The sequence below is a fragment of the Micropterus dolomieu genome, linkage group LG23, assembly GCF_021292245.1.
Source record: "Micropterus dolomieu isolate WLL.071019.BEF.003 ecotype Adirondacks linkage group LG23, ASM2129224v1, whole genome shotgun sequence".
NCBI lineage: Eukaryota > Metazoa > Chordata > Actinopteri > Centrarchiformes > Centrarchidae > Micropterus > Micropterus dolomieu.
The window spans coordinates 12,445,719-12,461,671 of record NC_060172.1 but is presented as its reverse complement, the minus strand read 5'-3'; the positions used below and the strand labels follow the sequence as shown (position 1 = coordinate 12,461,671).

Below are 15,953 nucleotides of genomic sequence, written 5' to 3'. Positions count from 1 at the left end.
AGCACATATATTCAACTGGGCTGGTGCACACTGACCTCTGGCTGTTTTTCCACAAAAATAATAACTTGCTGCTCTTGTGATGGAGCCTTGCAAAGCCACAAATAGACAAAACATGTTAGATGGAAATTGAATCAGTGTTGGATCTTAATAAAGTGGAGAGTTTTATCGCAGAAGACCCGAAAACAATCACCAGATTTAATGTAAGACCGCTCTGTCTTACTGTATTCATGTTTTTGACTGCTTTAATTGTTGCAGGCTCTGATCAGTGGTCATTGTCAGCGTAACAGCAATTCATTAAGTTAATTAAGCTGCAGGTACTGAGTCTGTCTGTACTACTTTGCTCAACGGTATGACGACTGGTTAACCCAATAGTCCTATTAGCAACAACTTCTGTGAATATGGACACTAAAAGTTTAGGGGGGGGGGGGAGTGAAAACATCACTTAATACTGTTTACCAGTGGTTGACAGATGGTAACTCATTCCCTGTGATATTGCTACAGGCTACTACTTTACATCTGTGTTTGTTTCCTCTGTTATCTTATACTTTCCTGTCTTATTTATTCTTTTCTATTTTTTTTGTCCCTCAGACCAAGGCCTCCCAGGCGGAGATTGACTCCTTCAGGGCGTCTCTGTCCAAACTAGGAGATGTTTTCATCAACGATGCCTTCGGCACAGCTCACAGAGCCCACAGGTGAGCTGACCGTAGCAGTGACATCTGTGAGATGAAGATATTTTTCACAGATCGAAACAGCTGCTTGTTTATGACTTTCCCTCTCCTGACTGTCCCTTCTTTCTCCTCTTCCAGCTCCATGGTAGGAGTGAACCTGCCTCAGAAGGCGGCTGGATTCCTGATGAAGAAGGAGCTTGACTACTTTGCCATGGCTCTGGAAAAACCTCAGAGGCCCTTCCTGGCCATCCTCGGAGGGTGAGAACCGTTCCTTGCAAAAATTCATCAAGTTTGAACATGTTGGTGAGACTTCAGACTGTAAAGGGAGCTGCGTTAAAACATTGCAAGCGGCTACGTTGATGGAAGTGTGTAGCTTCAGGTACCCGTGAGGCATAAAATACAATCCAGGAAGTCCAGTTTGACTAACGGATCTTTAAGTTTAAAGAGTTAAAAGACACAAAACCACTGCACAGAGGTTTATAATTTACTTTTTACGACAACTATGGCAGCAATCATGAAAAACAGTAGAAATACGCCATTTGCGTGTCATCTACCAGGACCAAGAATGCTTGAAAGCTTTACAGCACAAAACAAGAGTGTTGTTCCTCCAAACCAAACGGGCTAAAACAATGTACCAGCTTTTATTTTAGGTACCCTTTTTGTTTTAAAATAAGTCTGCTTGTCGGTGTTGTCCTCTCCTACAGTATGTGTCATCACACAGCAGCCTTATTTATTTTTGTTTAAAATACCCAGGTGCATCCAGGAATAGATACTATAAGCTCATTATGTAACCTGTGATGTCACAGTGCACTGCTCAGCCTATGTGTGCAGCAGGCAGAGATGAGGGGTCACATACAATACTTTACTTTTGGTTATTAACATTCCCCTCTTGTGGTGGTGGTTTTTAGGAATGTTTTGGGTTGTAGTTGAATCACTTAGCATTATCCGATCAGCTGAACTTTTCAGACATTTTCGACTTGTGTGCGTGCAGGTGCATTATGCCCGACTGCTTTGACTACTTGCATGAGTTTTCACACACACCGCAAATAAATACAACACGCTGTTACTACAGCTGTATGAACCCAAAATAAACATATTGCTCTGATTTTAGTGGCAATAAACTGATCAAAATACCAAAATAACTACATCATGATGGTGACTTGTTAAAAATATTAAGTTTGTGCTTTTTCAGGTCTGTCAGCTTGTCAAGATGACAAGATTGCAACTTTTAAAATGCACGTTTGTCTGAATGGAGTTCAACTTGATCAGGGCTACGCAATGCTAACTTCTTTCATAGTAAAGTATGATAGCTGGAATCAATTAATACACATCTTTTCTGAGCTTATGCGGTACTTGACTTTCTTGCTTACTTTTCTCCAAGCAGTCTCCTGTTTTATCCAGTCTGTATAGATATGAAGTAGCCCTACAGAGCTCTGGTGGCTACAACAACAAAGATCATCTTTATACTGAATAACTGATCGAAATCGCAATTATGGCCTACAAATCGCAGAGGCACGATATCATGTCTTGTCAGTTATTACACATGTTCCATGCTGGAAACTACAATGAGTTAGACTTTAATCATTAATATATCTGTTATCAATAATGGGGATGTCAGATTATAACTAAAGCATACAGTCCAGATTTGTGATTCAGTAAAAGCAACACAAGGCTACCGCCTTGTACAACATGGAGGATGAGTGTTTTCTGCACGAGCTGGCGCCTGCTTCCTGTGGTTTCATGTCTGTGGTGCTGCAGTGGTTTTATATTTCTTGTGGCACCACAGTCGGGTGAACACAGAGAAAACCATGGGTGAAGCTGCTGTAGCAGACGCTCCGTTTAACAGAGTGGTCACATGTGGCCTTTGGCCTGGTGTCAGACTCCATTTTAGCCTGAGTGCATTGTGCAACTGTCACTCCCGCTCAGCGTCGAGCAGTGCAGCCAATCACCTTCCTGCAGCTCACAAACGGAGGGCATCGAGTCATTGGTGTGTAATGATCGGCCAGTGAACGGCTGCAGCGTTTGGCACCGGGTTCTTTACGCATCAGTGAACCAGATAAATGATGTGTTTTGAAGGCCGCACAGTGAAAGACATTTTGTTAATCTCATATGTACATACAGTTGGCGTTTGTCTCTGTGTGTTATCAGTACTGATGTGTTTGGCCTCTCTGCCTGTGTTTCAGAGCGAAGGTGAAAGATAAGATCCAGCTGATCAACAACATGTTGGATAAGGTTGATGAGATGATCATCGGTGGCGGCATGGCCTTCACCTTCCTCAAAGTCCTCAACAACATGGAGGTGAGGAAGATGACGCAGAGAATACCAGTGTCACAAACGGGACTCTTAACTTTGAATAATTAGGCAGCTTTAATCTGAATTGACAGTGGATCACATGACATGTGTACTTATGAAAGGTCACTGTTTTGGTTTTACAGAGTTACTGTTTTGGTTCAGTCATTGTGTCGTACTGGCCACAGCAGGGTGAATACAGTGGAACATTTAGCAGCTAAAAAGCCAGATGTTTTCCCCCAGCAGTCAGGAGAGGCAAAAGAGTAAATATTAGACTTAGCTGCTTGAAATATTAGTTAATCTACTTCTAAATAGCTTGTGTAAAATACACACTTTGCAATGAACTCTGTATGACTTTTTAAAAAAACTTTGTGGTATTTCATTTCAGACATTTCACAAGTTCACGGTCTTCACAACTCAGTCGGCGTGGTCTCGTAATCGAGCTGCTGCACTTCCTGTTGAACGTTGGACTTGTGAAACTGTTAGTTTCACAGCAGAGACTGAAAATCACGTTCATAACCAAAGTCTGACCTCTGACCAAAAATATTTGAAAAGACAAGGTTTTGTTGAAAGGCTTGACTACTGAAATGACAAAAGAACATATATTGTCCCTGTTTACATCCCCCAAAGTGCATATTGCCCTGCACCAATCAGAGGCAGAGTAGGGCTCATGCCCTGTTGCTGCATGTTTGGAAGACAAAGAATCATAATGACCAAATCCATTAATATAAACTTTCTTAAGATTGTCAGTTTTGTCTAAATTTTCAGTGAGAGGCGAGGGTGTAGGAAAGGAGGCGGGGGATTCTGACAGGCGGAGCGGCGATTGGGCGCGTTCCCGTGTCTTTTTGTACGCGACGCGCAGCACAAATGGAGGAGAGACTCACAAATGGCATCTACCGGAGGGAATGCACTTGGCAGAGAATCCCCGCAAAACTGGATGTATCTGGTAACGTTATGTATAATTAAGTTAAATGGGCTACAGCTGTGTGTCTCACAGAAGCTGTTGCCATGGTTGCATCCAAAGAGTCTGCCGAGGGCTTGTTTCCGTGTCTGTTCACAAGAGAAGCGTGGAGCGACCCCACGGGGCCCACTACGCAGGCGGAGTGTCGTTTCCTGTGAAAGACCTTTAGGATCTAAAACCTCCGCTCTGGATAATCCACTATTTCATTAGTAGAAGGTCGTCCCGATGAGTCGTTTATACAGACGTCTGCAGAGTTCCCAGAAGCTTTTTTTTTTTTTATTAATCCTGTGAGTGCCACAAACTCAATTCCATTCACCTCCTATTGTATTTGTCCATATTTTGAGATACTGGTCTCTTGAGATTTTTCCTCCATCACAAACACAAAACTATCTGTATGTGTAGATAGCACCCCTACATGGAAGTGTGGAAACATGTAATCTAGGTGAACTGAGCCTTTTAAACAAAAGCTGCTCTTTTCTAATCTTTTTGTCTGAGGTCAAATTGAAGTTATGAACGTGATTCTCAACCTCAAACAAAGCAGTTTCACAAATCTGTTTAATACCCCAGATTTGCTAATGCTAACACACGTTTTATTGAATCTCTTATCTCTTCCAGTGGTGTCAATAACATAAGCCCTCCCTCCTACTGATTGGTTTGTTTTACTGTGTATATGTAACAAGAGTAGCTTTCTTTAGTTGAATTAACAAAGCCTTCTAGGAAATGAGAGGGAAGACCTATCCCAGCGCTCCCTAACATGTTTATTACCTAGTTACGAGTCAAGCAAAGATCTAATGGCTGGATTTCTCTTCTGGACTTTTTTGACTTTTATGGTACATGATTTGTGAATCACTGTCAAATGAAACTCAAACCACAACATGATGTATGAATGTGTCAATTATCTACCAAGTAAAAAAATTTCAAGAAGCTGAGCAACAGAAATTAAAGATCACGTAATTGTTGTCACAAGTGTCTGACAACATTCTGGAAAGGATAAAGAAGAGAAGATCCTTTTGTCTATAAATGGAGTCTGGTAGCTTTGAGATAAGAGTTCTACTGACTGCCTGGTTTTTAAAAAAGGTAACAATCTGACCCCGTCAGTGGCAACAACGAGCACTTTGGTGGACGTAACTACCCGCAAAGATTGCAGCCCTGTTTTGCTGCTGTCGACTGCAGCGCCCCTGCTTGACTACTGGACCAACTATTTTAAAAATAGGGTCCAGGTTGAAAAATACCAATGTTAACCTTTTTAAAATCATTGTCATTTATACAATCATTTACTTTGGGCTTTGACAAGAGATCTTCATGTTGTCTGCTGTGACCCGTCCGGCCTCTTTTGTTGTTGACATCAAGACGTCACAGGCCAGCTGGGCTGCTCAACACAAGTCTGCTCTGTGTGGTTAATTTTTCACTCTCCCCTTTCAGATCGGTACCTCCCTGTACGACGAGGAGGGTGCCGGCATCGTCAAGGACCTGATGGCAAAAGCGGAGAAGAAAGGCGTCAAGATCACGCTGCCCGTCGACTTCATCACTGCAGACAAGTTTGACGAGAAAGCCACCACCGGCACTGCGACCGTCGCTGCTGGCATTCCTGCCGGCTGGATGGTGAGAAAAGAGGATTTATTTTGTCTACTACTGTCTATTTTCACTGTCTTTTGCTTCCGTTATGGTAATTTCGCCCATAAATCTCTCCCCTGCAGGGTTTGGACTGTGGACCAGAGAGCTCTAAAGCCTACGCAGAGGCGGTGGCCAGGGCCAAGCAGATCGTGTGGAACGGCCCAGTTGGCGTGTTTGAGTGGGACAACTTTGCCAAAGGGACAAAGAACCTGATGGACAAAGTGGTCGAGGTGACCAAATTGGGCTGCATCACAATTATCGGTAAGAAAGAAAAGAGTGGAGGGGAGCTCTATCAGTGTGTCTTGTTTGAAGATGTTGAAATAAACCCTTAAATCCTGAATGTTTGTTTGTGTCCAGGTGGGGGCGACACTGCCACCTGCTGTGCCAAGTGGAACACGGAAGACAAAGTCAGCCATGTGAGCACAGGAGGCGGCGCCAGCCTGGAGCTGCTGGAGGGTGAGCCACAGAACAAACAACATGACGTTGATTTGCAGGACGATGACGAACAGATAAAAATAAAACACTAATCATCCCAGTGCTGAGGAGGATGCTGACTGTGTGTTTGCTCTCTCTGTCTTCAGGTAAAGTCCTGCCTGGTGTGGACGCACTGAGCAGTGCCTAAACTTCCCATCTGCCCGCTGGTGTGAGTGTGTGTGACTGTGCGTGGAAGTGTGTATGAGAGGTGGGTCGCTACTCAGCCAGACAACTGTTTACTCCTGAAACCTCCAAACAACAAAAGGAGAGAGAACCACACCCGCTTTACCAGCCATTTAATCTTGTGTTCAGTCTTTGTTTTTAATGCCAGCTATGAGAATCACTTCCTTTGCGTCAGATGTATCAGCACTGTCTGTAACAAGTAGAGCCTTCTGCCTTACTTCAACATGCTGATAAAGCTCCTCAAGTCAAACTGCAGGAAATAGGAGCCACAGTGATGGCTCATATTTGACAAGTAAAACTTTCTTTTTTAAGACGAAGAAAAATGTCAAAAGGCTTGTAAAGGTGGTTGTAGTTTTCTGCATTTTCCTGTTGACATGCTGAACGGCTGACTGAAACACAGCAGATACAGAATCTGGATTAAGTCTTAGACATGCTGGAGGAAGTGTCAGCCGTTAATAGACACTGGCTCTCGTGTGTGTCTGTGTAATACTGCGTCACTTTTGTGTAGCCACCCTGGGAACGTCCCTGCACCACCCTCAGTGTGTATACCGATGCATATATCGGTTATATATAGCAACGGTTTATGTGCGTGCGTGTCTGTTCCCATGAATGTCACCTCTGATCTTCTGTCTGTTTTCTGAGCGGCTTCAGACTGTGGCTTGTCTGTCTCTGCGGATCTATTCACAAAAATAAAACCATCTCTGTGTAAAAACCCTTTCTGTGACTGTTTTTTTTATTTTTCTCAAGGGCTTTGAATCAGAGTTTAACACCCTGTTCAGTGGCGTCGGGTTCGAGACAATCATTTATCAACTCACAGAAAACTCCTTGACAGTGCTCATATCTAAAAGTGCAACAGTTAGTCGATGACACATGTAGTCAGATATTTGGCATCTAATTTGACGATCAGATCATTTTAAGTGCTTCAAGTTGAAATGACAAACATCTGATGCTTCCAGCCCCTAAAAATGTGAGAATGTACAGCTTTTTTTTTTTTTTAACTGCAAACTGATCATCACTGTTGGGTCGAACAAAACAAGATATTTGATCAGAATCCGCTTTATTGCCAAATAGGTTTACAGATCCAAGGAATTTGCCGTTTTGGTGCCAAACAATAAACATGACAGGTAGAAAAATATAAGGGGTTGATTGAGATGAATTCATTCATTGTTTTCTGATCTCTTTTATAGACTAAACGATGAATCATTTAGTTGAGAAAATGATTGGCTAGTTGTAGCGCATCCACTGGCAGGTCTTACTGGTTACACACTTGGGTGCAATCAGCAGAGCGCAGAGATTTGTAAACGTGAACATGCTTATCACTAAAACACCGTTCTCCTCACTTTAATTACTATGTACCTGGATCCCAACACTACTGCAGTGTAACACAACAGGGTGTGCATTTATCAAACTTGTGAAGAAGACTCATACCATAAGAGTAATCTGTAAGGGCAGCTCAAAACTGATCACTTGATAAATAGCATGTATGCTTTACGTTTACCATACATCAGCAATATAAATTTATTTATTTTTAAATCCATGTATTTTGTCAGTTGAAATGCCTTCCTGTATGTGTAACTGTAGTATAGCCAATTTTACATTGTGGTATTACTACTTTAACTTCCACTGGTGGAGTAAAATGCTGCCATTCAGCAGCTTCATGAATAACAAAACATTTTTACTTCTGCAATTTAGGAAAACCCCTTATAGGAAACAATACAGCAAATTAAGCATCTCTGATCTCATCTTCGTCAGTCTCCGAACATTGAGGCACATTTGGTCAGTTTGATTTCAGCATTAAACTGGTACTTCTTTGCTCTGTAGTCTATTAACTTCTTTCTTAATTAAAGCTGCCAACAGATTCAACATTTTCCATTTTGACCCCCACAAAGAAAACATTCAGGAATACAAACAGGTACAAAAGCATGTCTCTTACATGTGTTCATTGTGTACAGCATGTTTTACCACTAGATGGCAGGGTTTCCATCACGATCAAAGTCTGAGCATTTTCTTCAGCTGCACATCAGACATAGCAGGAATATAAAAATAACTACTTTATAAGTTTTACGCAGCAGAAAGTACAGCATGCAGGCTGTTTTCTGGTGCTGTCAGTGGTGTCAACTTCAGGTGCAGTCTCAGATTTCATTCACATAATCTGGTTCATCTAATAACAAAAGGAATGAATAGTTAAAATGTGAACCTTGAGATACAGAATATGTGAAAGCTTTATTTAATAACTTGCATAATAGCAGCTACCTGAACAGACCGTCTAAACTGCAGCCTACTGTACCGCAGATGTAACTTTATTGTAAATTGTAAAAAAGTATTCATCTTTAACACAACTACATACGAGTTCTGTTACCCCAGTTAACCCCACAATTCCTCTTTTGTCACTCTATAAAGCTCATCACTGTGCCACAGAATAAATTAATTCATACAGCTGAAAAATACTTGTTGTACTGTAACTGTACTTAATTTCTGTTTTTTAATTATATTATTGTCACCCGTCTTCCGTAACCCTTTGTCCTTTTCTTTAACTTGGGTTTAAGGCTGTAACTAACAGTTATTTTTCAGTATCTGTTAATATGTTGATTATTTCCATGATTGATCAGTTAATTGTTTGCTCTCTAAAAAGTCAGAAATACTGAAAAATACACCGACCAACCCTCCAAAATCCAAAGACACTCAGTTTATAATGTTATAAAATAGAGAAAAGCAGCGAAAGTTCATATTTGAGAGGCTGGAACCAGAGAAACCTTTGGCATTTTACTTAAAATCTGACTTAAACAATTCATTAAAATATTAAAATAGTTGCTGATATATTTCCTGTCCTGATCCCCTAATCAATTTTTGGACTAAATGTTGCAGCTCTGCCTCAGATTGAGTAGAATAAGAAATAAAACCAAAGAAATACCTTTTGTGAATACAAATAAACGCTGTTTAAGGCACTCACCATCTTCTTGCTCCTCCACTCTTTGATCCAGGAATTCAGAGTTCTCGTAGTCGTCCTCGTCTGTTTGGTGAAACAGCAGGGTTATCTTTCACATTCCTACAACTTAACGTACAACCCACTAATGTTGTGAGAAAGCTCTCATCTCTATACATACCATCTTTTGTTGGCGACGATGTGACGTTTGCATAGACACCTGGATCATCATCACTATCTAATAAAAGTGCATGTAATGAAATGTTAAAACTAAGAGCAAAGCTGTCAAGATGGAGAAACTGGTGGTAAACATATGTTCAATTAGTCTTTCACTGTAAGAGTCTAATGTGAAACTGCTCACCCTTTTTTTCATTTATGTACTCTGCGAGTGGAGATCTGTAAAACAATAGACAAACGTGACATTTTGTGACCCTTTTGTTCTGTGTGTAATGTCCAAAATGTTCCACAGTGATCTTGCTTTACACGGACAGGTAGAAAAGGTCTTTCCCAGATTATTTCTCACTGTTTTAAAACTGTGTTGTTTAATAATTTATAGTGCCCTTTCATTTTTTGGACTCATTACTGTTATTTATTCTAGCTATATGTTATTGGTCATATATATTCGAGTATATATTGGTAGAAGTACTCAGGTCTTTTACTTAAGTCAAAGCAGCAATACTATGGTGAAGAAATTCTCTGTTTCTAGTAAAGTATAAAAGTATTAGCATCAAAATATACTTAAAGTACCAGAAATAAAAGTACTCATTATGCAGAATGTCCTGTTTCAGAATCATTATATTACTGGATTATAATTAGTGATGCAATAATGTGTACATTAACTACATTTGATGTTGCAACTGGTAAAGGTGGAGCTAATTTTATTTACTTTAGATAATGCTGGGAAGCTTGACCTATAGAAATACATCATAATGTAGTAGTTGTTTTAAATTTTGTATTCATAATTTAAATCTGCAAAGTAACTAATAACTAATGTTTAAAAGTATAAAAGTAGCATACAATGGAAATACTAAATAAATGTAAAGACAACAGCTAAATAAATGTAGCTGTTGTCTTATTTAAAACTGCAGATTCACAGGATCAGTTGATTTAAGTGACAATTTTCCAAATTCTGGTGATTTTAAAAATATAATATAAAAGTACATAAATCAACATATTTTCGCTTCAAACATTAAGTTGAGTCTCTCCGATTCTGAATGCAGAACTGAACCACTTGCATAAAAAAACCTAAATGTTTGCATTAATTAGGTATACATTGCTTTTCTATATATTTTCATTTTTAATGAGGAAGTGAATGAAAAGATCTTAAATACTTACACATATGTATGTTCCGGATCTCCTTTAGCTACTTAGTACAACCATGTTTGTGTCAAAAATACAGAAATAATGCAGTTATATAATGATACATACAGTATATGTAAAAAATACTCATTTATTCAGATGCATTTATTGTGTATTATGTATGTAAACCTACCATGTACATTTGTATACTCTGGTTCAGAAGTGCTTATAGCTGTAAGACAAGGTGATTAAACTTGTGATGGATCCGCTCAGATTAATATAGATCAAGATCGCCTACTGTTGTAAGTGTTGAAAGCTTTTTAGAATAAACTTATATTCTTTGGTATAAAAATGAAACCTTTCAACAAAACAAAAAACAGCATGAGCTTACCTGTCTCCCCAAATCTGTCACGGGTTTCACTGAAAAACATGTGAATTAGAATTATTAGTCTAAAGCTTACTAAATGTATATCTATTACTTCCTGAAGTCTTCTTGTTAGTATTTAAATAGTTCTGATGCATAACTCGATTAAATCACAGTTTTTATATACATTTCTGTTTGTGTAACGATGAAACAAATTAGAAAGAAATGTGTTAATTAGTGGGTGCGGCACGGTGCAGTGGTTAGCACTGTCACCTGATGCTTTTGATTGGTTCTCATTTAATTAAATGTAATAAGTTACATTACATTGATAAAGTAATTGAAGTTGTTACACTACTAATACTTTTTAGAGTAACTTGTAGTCAGTAATCTTTTGCATTTAGAAAATAACCTTCCCAACACCGGTGGAAGTGCAGATGCTTTGTTGCAGTCCTCTGGCGCTGAATGTAGGGAGATTGTTTGCATGTTACCCAGAGTCAGACTGCAAGATTGATGATCTATGCGTTTACAAAGATAGATCTAGTGAGGTGTTTAGCTTATAACGTTAGCTTAGGTCAAAAACGGTTACTCTAGCTCCATCATCAAAGTGCTTTTCAACAAAGAAGCTGCATCTCTGTACTGGACGCACACAGAGATGAAACTGATGTTCCTCCTCTGATGTGATTGGATACGACGACTGCATTTTCAATATAAATGTGAATGTGTTTTGATATACTTACTCAGAGGTTGAAGTTATCTGATTGGCTCTGGTGACTGAAAAATGTAATGGCAAAAGTTAAAGATGCTAATTAAATGTGTATAATGAGTAGAAATCCAGGTGGACAGAGAGATATCTGATGTTGTGAATAACAATAGTTGATTCTTACCTGTTTTTGACTGCGTCACAGCAAATATACTTCCCCCACGTTGGCTGTAAAGATAGTATTTTTGTGTCAAAGTTTTTATGAAGTAATTTAAATATGTTCTATGTTAAATATGATCGTTAAATATTCATCTTAACAAAACTTACTTTTACAGCTGTCTGTCATGTGTCAACTTAATGAGTAGGGTGTTATCTTAATAATCAATAGAAACACTGGTCAAAAGCTACCTGCCAACATGAGTTACAAATACAAATATTTCACACTCACAATGTCTGCGGATTGTATATTTGATGCTCCTCATGAATGATCTCTGCAAGAAATACAAGGCAGTGAAATGTTAGTTTATGATCATCGTTAACCCACAGTAAACAAACTAGGCTGCTTTTGAAGATTTTCACCACAGATGTTTGTGCAGTTAATGTGTATAAACAGGACTGACATTACCTGTGGCAGTTATACAAGTTAAAAGAGTAGAAGAAGTGTATTAGCATATGACTGATAGCTTTTTAACACGGCCTTTGACACAGGAAGGGGCCTCGGTATGCTTCAAAGTGCGCCACCTGTGCATTTTCAATTTGCATATAAAACAAACCTCAGTGGAAATGTCAACAAACAAGTCGAAGGATAGCGCTGCAAAGAAAGACGAGTTGGTGTACTGACAAAAGCAAAAAGTGCAATGGAAAGAGGCTTAGCGAATAAACCATGACGCACGCGAAGAAAGTGACTTAAATGTCCACTAAAGAGACCAAAACATCAGATCAGTGTCGAGAATAAACAAAAGTGCCATTTTTCCATCATGTTTTCCACTTCGTTTTCATTCATTTGAAGTGTGACTGGTATTAGTTTAATTAGGTTATTGTGTCGCCTCTTTTCCTGCAAGTGGTTTAAAAATGCCTGACTGGAAGATTAGCGGCAGAAAACAGATAGGCCTAGTTTACGCGCCTATAGGCTACTAATGCAAGAGATTGCACTTCTTTGATTTAGCAATGACAGAGAAGGCCGGTTCATAAGAAGTGAGGGTAATCCACAAACAGTGATGTAAACGCCTGTTTGTCAAGGAGGCACGAATATTCGTTTTTTATAATGTTCATGTGAGAGAAGTTGGGAGTCGCAGGCAGCAACAGCAGCATGCAAAGGAGGCTTTCTTTCATCATCAATAATGCATGTCTGTGATTGGCTGTTACGGACAGCACAGGAGTGCTCTGCTGGTTTGAAGGATTTTTATTAGCAGAACTGATCAATTGGCTGGTCTGACGGGCCAGAGTTGACCCACAGGCCACCAGTTGAATAGGCCTGTAGTAGTGGATTAGACACGCATTAATTTCCATTTTATTTAGCAAATTGTCTTTAAAAATAAGTTAAATGTTACACTAAATTTGATGATAACCTGATTTCTGTCATGATTGAGGTGCTGCGTCTAACAATTTTTGCAAGCTTTACAAAACAATCACGCCCCAAACAAATGCAGGGTTTGAACTTCTCCCCCAAGCTTGTCTTTCTTCATTCTCTCCTCAACTACGCCCAAAACTTTTCATGTGTATATGAAAAGTTTAAGGGGGTAACACAATGAATGTCTTTGAAAGTGTGCGGCGTTTTCCTCATTTCATCAAGTCTCTCCCTTTACTATGACAGCAGCCAATTAAATTTTTTAATCAATGCAAAATATTGACAATAACAAAATATTTTGTTCTTATTATTTTTTGTACTTCCTATACTCTGTGACAACATGGAACAGCACTCTGTGTTAATGTCAATCCACATAAACCTGTTAAGAAAGTAAGTAAAGAGACACAACAAAAACAGTAACATCTAGGCTATAGTCCCCTTGTTCCAAAGTAAAAACCCACAAGTACCCCTGACCTAAAAAAAATAGAAACGGAGGAAAAATACATATGGAGTTTGCCTATCCTCTTTTTGTTATCATCTGTACCCCTCCCCTGTAGGTATGTGGTATATGATCATTTTGAAATCACATCAGATTTACAAAAAGCTACAGAACTAATTATCCTCTCTTCACACATTGTTAACCCCTTATTCCCTAACTTTACATCTTGTCCCCTACATGTACATGTTGGTGCGTACTGTACTGGTACACTGATACACGGTGAAAAAAAAATGACACTGTAAATTGGGAAGAATAAAACTACACTTGCAATTGCCTCCCCAAAACGTGCCTGCAAAGAAAGCTGAAGCAGCCAAACACAAGCGCACGTTTGACTCAGATTGAGTATCTTCCACCGCTACTACGGCATGCACAGATCACACACATTCACACTGTTCCAGCCTTTGAGAAAGTGCACTTACTGGTTTTCTTTTTGCATCGTAGACAGAGAAGAGACAGTAGACTCAGAGACACCACTGACACAACAGGGAGGACAGCAGCCAGCAGACTGGAGTTACCTATCATACCTAAAAGACAGAAATCACCAACTGAGTGCACTGACATAGTTATTGTACGAATGAAATAACCAACTCAACAAGCTCAAATGTTAAAGGTTATTTGTAAGTCATTTAGAGCGGTTGTTTTTGAGATTATATTACCGCAATGATTGCTGGTCAGTGATCTACACTTATTCACTCTGTCATGGTTGAAGTAGCTGCTGTTTTCCTGTTAACAAGACAGAGTGAACCACAGGATGTGGTTGGCCAAACTGAAACTGAAACACAGTTTGCCGTTTGTAACTGGGACTTAACACCTTCGTACGCTGCCTTTTTAGAAGCATCAGATTGTTACAATATAGTAAAATATTTAAGACAGTGAACTCAGGAAACATTTACACAAGCTGTCACAACTTTAATACAGTGGTCAGGTCATTTATATCTGCAGGGGTTTCACAAATATATATTGGACTGCCTGGTCTCAAATTAAGTATATGTTTTGCTCTTGGTTGTGTCAAAGGCAAGTTAAATAAACATCACACCTCAGCACTTTCTCAGACCTAAGAGTTTCCAAAGTTGACCCTAAAACACGTTCTCACCCAACTAATTTCTTCAGCCTGTTTTTTTTAAGCATCTGCTTATTCAGCATGTTTTTGAAGAGGCGTAATTTGTCCAGAATAAACAGAAAATTGGTCGTATAAGATAATCCAGGAGAAAGCTCTGTGCAGCAGATGAACCGAGATGGACCTCATATCTGACATATATATGAAGTTTGTGGTATCAAAGCCACTGTTAGTCACAAAGCCATTCGCTCTGTTAAAAATTACAAAACTGTGGAAACTTATTGTCCCATTTGTGAACAAGTGTGCTAAGTGTCTTTCTTAAGGGGCTTTTTCCCCTTTACTAACTCTTTATTAAATTAAATGATGTGCAATCCTTAGAATATAAAGGCCTGTTTAGAGAGAAGTTTAGAGAGAAGCTTTTGTGACTGACTAGCGCTAGCGCAGCTGGCTAGTGTAATTAGCTCCCCAGCTCCAGTAGTCAATCAACTAACCACAAGCAGTACTTGACTGGGCCTTAATTAATTGCATATTAAATATTCACTCACTTCTAATACAGTCTTCTTTAGAAAACTGTTAATCTTTGTCAACGTTTCTAAGTATGGAGCACAACAGACGTCATGGGGGGGGGGGTTAATTTGTGCATATGATTTAATAAATCATGCTCATGAATTAGTAAATTGTACTCATAAATTAATAAATTGTGCTCTTGAATTAATTTGTACCCATCAATTAATAATTTCTGCGCATAAATCGTCAGAATGTGGAAATAAATTAGGTTGACATTTCTGCACATGTTGGACGAATATACATGGATATGCAGGTTACTTTTTCATTCACACCCTCAAATTCTACTTTGGGTCAATGTCTGGACTCTGATTGGCCATGTCAGGACAATAATACTTTGTTTTGAAGCTCTGTGTGGTTTTGGTGTTATGTCTTAGGGCGTTACAGTATTGGAAAGTAATTCTTTCCACAGTCACATCTCTCTGTCAGACTGCATGACATTTTCCTTTCTCTGTATTTAGTTGTTTTCATGTTGCATTCAGGTTCTGCTGCAGAGAACCATGGCTTCATGTGTAGGGTATTTCTGGTGATTGTAATTTTTACACTTAAATTTCCACTTACATTACACTTTAATAGTTTTTTTTTCTTTTTAGTTAACCAGTTCTGATTTAATAATAACAGGGTGTTTTAATATTGTTACTGACTGACTAAATATTAGAAACATCTCTCAATATTGTAGTACAATTCAACAATCCCGCAAGCTACATTCTTCCAACTTACTATATAGTTGAATATAACTTTTTAGTTTCAGTTTAGAGTTACTACCCGTTACTAACCATCATGAAAGTAGG

General features: G+C 39.1%; 2 protein-coding genes across 3 annotated transcripts in view; one reads left to right on the top strand and one right to left on the bottom strand.

Moving 5' to 3' along the window:
* The window catches only part of pgk1 (phosphoglycerate kinase 1), a 16,506-nt gene extending 9,603 nt beyond the window's left edge, over window positions 1–6,903 (top strand). The window contains exons 5-11 of one of the 2 annotated variants that reach the window (XM_046040241.1): window positions 589–692; window positions 807–926; window positions 2,852–2,966; window positions 5,341–5,520; window positions 5,616–5,793; window positions 5,890–5,988; window positions 6,114–6,903. In XM_046040241.1, coding sequence (XP_045896197.1) covers window positions 589–692; window positions 807–926; window positions 2,852–2,966; window positions 5,341–5,520; window positions 5,616–5,793; window positions 5,890–5,988; window positions 6,114–6,154 — 837 coding nt within the window. In that variant the 3' untranslated portion in view covers window positions 6,155–6,903. The remainder of the gene's footprint in view (window positions 1–588; window positions 693–806; window positions 927–2,851; window positions 2,967–5,340; window positions 5,521–5,615; window positions 5,794–5,889; window positions 5,989–6,113) is intronic. The other variant, XM_046040240.1, reaches the window with a different exon arrangement.
* A 326-nt stretch (window positions 6,904–7,229) lies between these two features.
* Window positions 7,230–14,234, bottom strand: si:dkey-183i3.6 (LAT2 domain-containing protein). The gene is made up of 12 exons (XM_046040174.1): window positions 14,198–14,234; window positions 13,961–14,065; window positions 11,924–11,966; window positions 11,660–11,703; window positions 11,513–11,546; window positions 10,803–10,831; window positions 10,605–10,643; window positions 10,448–10,478; window positions 9,474–9,508; window positions 9,294–9,350; window positions 9,140–9,199; window positions 7,230–8,350 (listed from the first exon to the last, which is right to left on the bottom strand). The coding sequence occupies exons 2-12, from the start codon at window positions 14,061–14,063 to the stop codon at window positions 8,322–8,324; spliced, it is 504 nt and encodes a 167-aa protein (XP_045896130.1). The 5' UTR covers window positions 14,064–14,065; window positions 14,198–14,234; the 3' UTR covers window positions 7,230–8,321.
* Between the last annotated feature and the right edge of the window lie 1,719 nt (window positions 14,235–15,953).

Coding starts and splice junctions, on each gene's coding strand:
- si:dkey-183i3.6 (XM_046040174.1), bottom strand. CDS start 14,063: ATGATAGGTAACTCCAGTCTGCTGGCTGCTGTCCTCCCTGTTGTGTCA. Junction 10,644..10,802: donor TGACAGATTTGGGGAGACAG/GTAAGCTCATGC, acceptor CTTGTCTTACAG/CTATAAGCACTTCTGAACCA. Junction 9,351..9,473: donor GTACATAAATGAAAAAAAGG/GTGAGCAGTTTC, acceptor CACTTTTATTAG/ATAGTGATGATGATCCAGGT.